Source organism: Ciona intestinalis, chromosome 8 (assembly GCF_000224145.3).
Source record: "Ciona intestinalis chromosome 8, KH, whole genome shotgun sequence".
NCBI classification, from domain to species: Eukaryota; Metazoa; Chordata; class Ascidiacea; order Phlebobranchia; family Cionidae; genus Ciona; species Ciona intestinalis.
The window spans coordinates 4,113,376-4,121,836 of NC_020173.2; the positions used below are offsets into that span (position 1 = coordinate 4,113,376).

General features: G+C 34.7%; 2 protein-coding genes across 2 annotated transcripts; both read right to left on the reverse strand.

The window, feature by feature from the left end:
- Positions 1-1,198: 1,198 nt before the first annotated feature.
- On the reverse strand, positions 1,199-2,650 carry LOC100179037 (solute carrier family 43 member 3-like). The gene has a single exon (XM_002125088.1). It carries the CDS (start codon positions 2,648-2,650, stop codon positions 1,199-1,201), a length of 1,452 nt encoding a protein of 483 aa, XP_002125124.1.
- Positions 2,651-3,613: 963 nt separating this feature from the next.
- On the reverse strand, positions 3,614-8,360 carry LOC100181381 (FAS-associated factor 1-like). The gene is made up of 9 exons (XM_002125032.5): positions 8,087-8,360; positions 7,206-7,361; positions 6,951-7,092; positions 6,319-6,455; positions 5,776-5,864; positions 5,270-5,350; positions 4,876-5,016; positions 4,604-4,756; positions 3,614-4,072 (listed from the first exon to the last, which is right to left on the reverse strand). Exons 1-9 carry the CDS (start codon positions 8,250-8,252, stop codon positions 3,959-3,961), a joined length of 1,179 nt encoding a protein of 392 aa, XP_002125068.2. The 5' UTR covers positions 8,253-8,360; the 3' UTR covers positions 3,614-3,958.
- Positions 8,361-8,461: the final 101 nt, after the last annotated feature.

Below are 8,461 nucleotides of genomic sequence, written 5' to 3' on the forward strand. Positions count from 1 at the left end.
GATAATTAAAGGACTTGCGAATTACGTGTCCATTTTCATCATCATGTTTTATTTCCTATGCACCGTTTTGTTTCAGCGATGACGTGCGAAGCAAGAATGTAATTTCTATCACCGAAAATTGCCATCTTTATGCCTTAAAGACAGACAATATCTTCCAATTTTTTCACAAGTTCTGTTTCACACACGCATTTTGGTGGCTCTTGCATAGGGAAAGCTCCCCTTTCAAGAAATACTCACCGGGCCCCCCACCGGGCGTGTTTTAGTATGACTCGTAACACCGGGTCCTCACCGGGTCCCACCGGGCCCCACCGGGCCCCGCACCGGGCGTGTTTTAGTATATTTTTTTCCACCGGGCCCCACCGGGCCCCGCCGGGCGTGTTTTAGTAGGACCCCCAATAAACGATAAACCGCTGATAGGCCGGGTTTTCCCCATAAACGAAATATTGCATTGTGACGTCACAGTGCCCGCGAGTGACGTTTTTTACAACTTTGAAATTTGATTTTTTAAACGTTCATAACTTTTAAATTAAAGTGAATTTTCACAAACTGGCTGTTAATTTAGCATCAGTAGACATAAAACTTTATTCTTATGCAAAAAACTGCGCAACCATGAGAACCGTGGGCCGGACTCTTTAATATTCGGTCTTTATGCATTAAAATTAATTTGGAAAACTATAGCCTAATATATATCTGTGCTCGAAACACACTCAATCGCAACAAGACTAATGTGCTTCTTCTTGGTAGTCAGCAATTGCCCTCATCAAAACAATAACAAATAATACAAAATCTTTAAGAACAAATCCTATATTTCTGTAATCTGTCATACCAAACATTTATTACATTATCGCATGTGAATGGTAACAGAATAATGTATAGTAAGGTGGTGGAAGATGGGAGACCTTTTCAATCTATTTTCTGCTACAATTTGGTAGTAAACAAACATTCAAAGATTTTTTTTATAAAACTTTATCCTGACGGCTCCCATAGATCGTTGTTAATTGTTTAAAACACGATCAGGATATTTGGTTATTATGTGTGAAAGGTGTCCGATCTTCCCCCACCGTACTATCTGTTTTTACTAATCAACCTTTTGTGTATATTGCAACAAACATATACAGCTAGTCCTTGCTAAATGCACATCAAAATACCAGTTAAAAAAAACAATTTAAATGCTTCGGTTTAACTTATCTTAGAATCCTTAGATAGATTTTTTACTTCGAAGAAACAAAACTACAGGATTCACGAACGTTAAAACACACAGACCTAAGAACACCAAGTCCACAACCATAAAATTACCACCAAAAACTTTTACAACTAAAATATTTATGGGGTAGTTTAAGAGTGATACCATTGACGCAATGCCTAAGCTAATGCCCTGAAGTTTTCCAAAATGTTCGCTTGGAAATGTGGTGGCAATAAATACGCCATTTCCGGAGAACAAAAAAGTACGGGCAATGTTCTGTATGACAAATGTGATGTACTGGATTTCTAAAACGGGAATCAGAACAAGTACAGAGAAGATAGTTGCCATTAAACAGGTGCAGCCGATCGTGATGGATATAGCTCGTTTCCGTACAGCTTGTTCCGAAAATGTGGAAGACTTCCGAAAATACTTTATCATCATGTCAGTCAACAACCCACCAAAAGGCCCGAGTAATACCCCAGTAAGTTGAATATAGCCAAATGCAGCAACGTATTTTCTTTGTTCTGGGTGGTTACTTGTCAGTTTCGATAGCCATTGATTAAATGTGGCGAAAAAAAAGTATAGTCGAAGTTGTAGGATAGATATGTACGTCACGTTAAGCCAATATGAAATATCTTTAAGAGATGAAGAGAACGTTTTCTGTTTATTAATGTCGTTAGTTAGGATGGAAATAGATTCCGAGTTCCCGGAACCATTGTTTTCTGTTTTGTTTTGAATTCCGTTTGGTGGTGTAGAGATTGTGTTGTTAGAGAAAAAACATTCTGTGAGACCGTACTGGTAACCATCTGGTACGTTGAATGAAACATGCATTCTTGGCATGAGCACGAATGTGTAAACAAGTGAGAGGAGTAACAAAGCGCCATAGACAGTAAATATTTCAGGTACGGTTGCTCCCAACTCGTAAGCTGACTTCATGACCACCATCACCGCTGCTGAAGAATCAAACGCACCATAGATGATTGAAATTACTGTTGCTTGCGCTGCTACGCAAAAGTATCCGATCGGGGCATTAGAAATGATAATTGTAAATCCACCTACTGCGAGGATTGGCATTGCTATGTATAACACCAACGAACTTTGTTTGTTCGAGCAAGCAACAGCCACACACGCAAGGATTGATATTAAGATACCGCATGATCGAAATTTCCAAGTTCCGAAACGATCAAACAGATAACCGAGTGGGAAAGAAGATATACCGCCAAGCGTGGAGGATAACGTGTAGACCAGGCTAAGTGCAATATCTTGACTAGGACAATTCAAGATTTTCTCGGAGGAAGCTACAGCTGTGTCGTTCTTTAAATCAGCGGTTTCTATTTCACATTTAGAAGAAAAATAACCCTCTCGCTTTAGCACGAAATCCAGGGAAGGCCAACCGAATATTATTCCACCAAATAATAGAGTGTCAAACACAGCAGCAATTACTGATAAAACTTGCTTTCGTTCCATCATTATTTTTAATTACTGGAATACCTGTTAAAAATGTAAATTACAGTACGTCATGTTACATTTTAAGCAAGTGACGATTAACGCCCTATTTATGTTAAAACTTTGCCACAAATAATTAGCATTCAAAACACTCCATAGTCTTTTTTCTTTGCTCAACACAAACTCTTAACACGTCACAAGTCAAATATTCTGCCTTGCTGTTATTCAAACTACTATTATATTGTCTTGGGCTGAAGCTTTCTCTTTTCGGCCTACACGAGTCATGTATAAGCATAGCTATTATGATACGACTTTTGCCAAGCCTAATAAATAGATCAACAAAAAATCATAACGGTACTAATTTACAAAGGCAAATCAATGAAGGAAATCCTATAAGCTTTTGCTGGTAATTTTCGTAAATGAGTGCCGCTTAGCCTATGGCGGAAACATTACAGTTTATAACGGTAATACAGTCCCACCGCAACTTTTCGTAAAGTTGAACTGCAGAAAGTACTGTTGCCCTGGCCCAGGAGTACGGAATTAAAGTAACGCTATATATGTTATAAGCTACAATCACACACCATTTCAATATACAAAAATAAAATTGGAACGGTACCATGTAGCAGCTGTATTACTGATAAGAACATCAACTTAAATTCTTCCTTTTAAAAAAAAACAGACAAACTATGGTTTCGGTGTGTGTTAGTATTACAACCGGAGAGCGCGGGAGCTAGACTTAAACTTTGGAACCATTTAAATACAGATTCGGACACCGTGACTCAAAGCGCATTGGCGTAGTAACAAAAAGATACGAATGCTCGATGCTATGCGTTTTGAGGTAAGGCAGGTAACGTTCTTTACCCTAACCGAGCGGTCAAAAGGGGTTGTCCAAATCCTCAGCCATACAAAAAATAAACCACTCGTATTACTCACGTGAAAACTTGTGATCAAGCACAGGTGTATGAAACAGCACATTAGTTTTATGAGGATTGTCTTGCTGTTTTCAACCATTTATTGCAGGTGACACCAGACGTTTGCCAACCCAAAGTTGTCATCACAGTTTTAAGGCGATTAAATTGTCACAAACTCGTTAAAATGACACAGTAGAAAACCGAGTGCCATGATGTGCATGTACTGTATATTGGAAACTAAAACGCCAAGCACGCTGGTTATGTCACGTACTATCACATTCAATTACCTAACTTTGAAAAGCACATTCAGAAGATTACCCAACAAATAAAGAACAAATATTGTGGGCAGAGTTTTAAATAGTGACAATAAATATGTACACATGAAGAATAAAATGGGAAAAATTGAGCTCGTTACAATTTAAGATTCCGAACATGTATCACTGTCCTGGTCTGGGTTTTCTTCTATTATTAAAGTTTCTTGAGGGAAAATTTTATTTGATTGAAGACTTGAGCTCATGTCTAGTGTTAGGAGCTATAGAAAGAACAAAATTATTTTGCAGCAAATCTGAATGTAGTTTTCACATACATAAAATGCTGCTGCAAAAATTTCTTATTTGGTAAATTATTTTTTTGCACCTATGTTTTACCATCCAATTCAGATTCCTTTCATTGGGAGTAAAATGCTATGAAAACAAATACTAAACAGTATTACTATTAGACTTTTATGACTACTGGAAACATATTTGTTCTTGGGTCTAAACACTTTGGAAAAACCCATTGCTTACTAATGGGTCGAATTATCAGCAGTGCAGAAAAAATAAAACAACTACTCATAAGCAGGCACAAGGTGTATCAAATAGGCCACAAGTGTTATTACAGGCAAGAAAAACTAAGTAACATTCATTTAATATTCATATGTTTAAACATATATTGGTTTTAGGCCAATTATATGCTCACTAATGGTTTATCCAAATTATTAGCCATACACAAAAAAAGAAAAATCCAGAAAAAGAAAAAAGTAAGTAAAGTAACATTCATTTAATATTCATATGTTTAAACTTACATTTGTTTTAGGCCAAGGTTTCAGTACACGATGGGTTTGTGGTGTGTAACCTTTTGAACCAACGAAATTAACAAGGGTTTGCAACTTCTCGCTTGCAAGAAATGTTCTCATGAATGTTGTACCATCAGGCGCACGGAAACGGACTTTGCTCAACTTAAATAATAAACACAACAATAACTGCATTATTTTTCGTATATAATAGAAATAATGGGCTTCAATAATAATGAATGGAAAGCCCAATAATTGTTTTAATAAATAAACAAACTTTTTACCGGTTCTTTACAATCGGGTGATGGTTCATCAGGAATAGATGATCTTAATCTCTCCATGTCCTCCTCCTTCTTTGTTTCTTCTATTCTCCTTTGCTCCTCCAATTCCTCTATTCTACGAGCTTCAAGCAACTCAGCTTCAACCTGAAGTGGAAGGTTATTGTAACTTTGGTGCTATAGTTTTTGTCTTTAACAAAATCTGGGTACATTGATTTACAGTTGTATGAATAAATGTAACTTGCTTTATCCTCCCATGGCAGTGTGGTCTAAATTAAAAGTCAGATAAAGTAAATACAAAAAAAGCTTTAAAATGTCGCCACCACATATAGTGTGTTAAAGGAAAGCAAATCTTTATTTGAATTTCTTGCTCATGATAAATAATGATCAAGTAAATTACTTTAGCCCTGTCAGCCTCCAGTGACATACGATATGCTTCTTCTTGTTCTAACTTGATGTTCTCTCTCGCAATTCGAGCATCCTGAAATAAACAAACATAGCTTATCTGCCTATTCATTAGTTTTCTTTAACAAAACACAGTTAAGAGAATTCTGCTACCATTGTGGACGTGAGGGTCCTTAGTCAAGGCGTTAAAGCCAATGATAACTTAAATATTTAAACATATAATCTGTCACATATTTTCTGCACCCATCTGTAATATAAATGGGATACATTCATGATATATCTTATATTATATGACCTATGTATATATATTTACCTAATGGAAAAATTAACCAGACACAAGATTTAGGGGTAATAAAACATCTATTTACAAATTAGAGTGTGTGGCAATTTTTTTTTTGAATAAATGTCTGTTTAAAATAGCCTAGTATTGCACCATTTATAAAGCATATGTTTGCCTATACAAACATACTATTTACACAACACACACATATATAAACAAACCTCTTCTCTTATTTCTTGTTGCTTCCTTTCTTCACTTTCCTCGTATGCGTTGACAAGTTTAGCCATCAACTCGTTCAAGTCAGAATTGGCTGCAATACATTAATTTAAAAACTCGTTTAAAGAAAAAAAGACACTGATTCAATGAAATAAAACTGGTTCAATCACTGTGTTAAAACTTGTTCAATGAAATACACTACATATTGGCATACTTATGTGTATTTTGGCTCTACCAGGAAAATACAAGTATAAATATGCCTGGCAGCAACAGTTATGCATTGTAGTACTTATGTAATTAAACATACTCGGTGTCATAGACTGTTAAATTAGTCTCATACCTCTTAAACATACAATTATATAATTTTAGCGCAACCATAGTTTAATCCATTATTTGGTTAATTTGTACATTATTAACATATAACCCATTACTGTCCTTGGTTGATTAAATCAGTACCAGATACTTATTTTCCCAACTATTATTGAAATATACTATATATTCAAGTAAGTACTGCATTCATTATTTCCCCTACCAGTACACTCCCTCACCTTGAATTATTGCATTCACTTCACATTGTCTTCCACGTCCATGAGCAATAAGTAACAGAGGATAATTATCTTTCTTCACCTTCCTCACTGTATCAGCGACCCCGGATCCCAAGATCTGTTTACAGTCTTGTAGAAATCTGAAAGATAATGATATAGTTATGCTATTGTAAGAGATATTACATTCTATTCTATGTGAGTGAGGTCCCCTGTTATTCTATTTTATGTGAGTGAGATCTCCGATATTCTTTTCCATTCTATGTGGGTAAGATCTCACAGCTTGGCACGCCATGGGTCCTAAGATTTAGGCCATGATTTGCCCATTACCCCACAGGGATATTATAAGTTTGTAAAAGATATTATGGCTCTTTTTGTTATCTTGAAAGAACAATTTTTTGACTGTCTGTAAAATGGTAATATATGAATGAATGTAACTTGGTTTATTCTAGCGTGACCGAAAAACGACAGTCATTATAACACAGGTGTTTCATACACCTTGTGCCGGTTACGAGTTACCATGTATGTAATTTTGGGGTAATTTTATTTTTTATACAACCCTTGTGGGTCCACTGGGTTTGAGCAATACATATACATAAATATTTTTATATAGTCAAACACTTAGTTATAGAAACAACCTTTCTTTATTGTAAGCTGAGGTGACGTCCCATGCCCAAGATACAAAATGTTGTTCAAGAAAATTGGTGACAGCATCTGAACATAGAAGTTGGCTACAGAAGACATTGGCTTGTATGCTTTGATCATGGTGTATGTATATAGCTGTAAGAACAAAGTTCAATTAGATTAGGTATCTTAGTTCAAATAAAAATATAAACTTAAAAATATGCATTTGACTCGTTTAAAAACCACTGTCCAATAATGAACATATTCACCCAAAAGTTTTCTTTTTCTAGCATCGCTTCCAAATGCCTTCACTGTTGCATCTTTCAGAGAAAGTGGTAAGAAGTCTGGTCCTCCATGGTAACGAGACATAAACTCGGACTTAAATTGTTCCAAAGCTACATGAGCATCCATTGCTTTCTCAGGCACTGAAAATAAAAAAATAAAATTTCCTGGTTTCTAAAAATAAAACACAATTTTGTATTAATTGTATAAATAATTCAAACAATACAATAAAATTTTATATTAATTGTATAAATAACTTACACATTGTTATATCTAAGAAAAAAGTCCATGTATAATGATTAGATAGTTAATTTAAGAGCATTGCACCATGTTAAAAAAAGAGGAACTTTGTGTGGAGTTCCCCAAGCAAAGTTAATCCAGACAGTATGTTGTAATGTTGAACATGCTTCCTTGTTTGTGAAAAATTAAAAAAAAAAAATTGAAATTTTTTTTGAATACTAACATAATCATATGCCATTGTACTAAAAATGCTGTACCAGTATAATACTACAGTATCTAACATAGGACTATATTCTCTAGATAAGAATAGTATTTTAACGATTAACAAAAGTCCTAAAAATAAGAAGTAAAACACCTGTTTAATTGACTTCACAAAAAATATGTTTCTAAAGCAATGACATTGTAAACTGATAAGAAAAATTAAATATTTTAATTAGATATAATTTTATTTAGGCAATGATCTAAAATGCATAATTTTCATTATTTTTATATTTTTATTGGCTACTAAACACTAATTTTAGAAGTTAACAGTATGATTTTAAAATAAAATAGACCACGAACGAATGATTTTTACTACTTATTCTTGTGCGACAGGACAACAACGACAAAAAATAAAGTGTCCACTCACTAAGTTGATTTAATCTACTACCCATTGAAGTGGACGAAACAAAAATTAAGTCATCTTCATCATCTAGTGCGGATGGTGCATCCATAAACATGTCATCCTCATCACTACTACTATCAACATCCAATCCATTGCTGTGAGATGGGGTTGGGGTGGTAGGTTGGGGCATATTTTGTGCAGAATTTTCATCAACATTTAGCTCATGGAGCGTTTTGTTTAGTTTTAAACTTGCAACAGTGCTCTTTAGATTGGGAAATAGGGGAAAATAAAAAATATAAGAGAAGTTATATATATGTATATATAAATATATATATATATTTTATAAGAAAATTAGAGATAGTTTTATAATAGGCCTAACTTACATAATCCTTTTTTGCA

Excerpts from the sequence above, each read along its gene's own strand:
- LOC100179037 (XM_002125088.1), bottom strand. The coding sequence starts at position 2,650 with ATGGAACGAAAGCAAGTTTTATCAGTAATTGCTGCTGTGTTTGACACT.
- LOC100181381 (XM_002125032.5), bottom strand. The coding sequence starts at position 8,252 with ATGCCCCAACCTACCACCCCAACCCCATCTCACAGCAATGGATTGGAT. Across the intron at positions 5,865-6,318 it reads AGTGAATGCAATAATTCAAG|CCAATTCTGACTTGAACGAG; the intron begins GTGAGGGAGTGT and ends AATGTATTGCAG. Across the intron at positions 4,757-4,875 it reads CACCCGATTGTAAAGAACCG|TTGAGCAAAGTCCGTTTCCG; the intron begins GTAAAAAGTTTG and ends TTATTATTTAAG.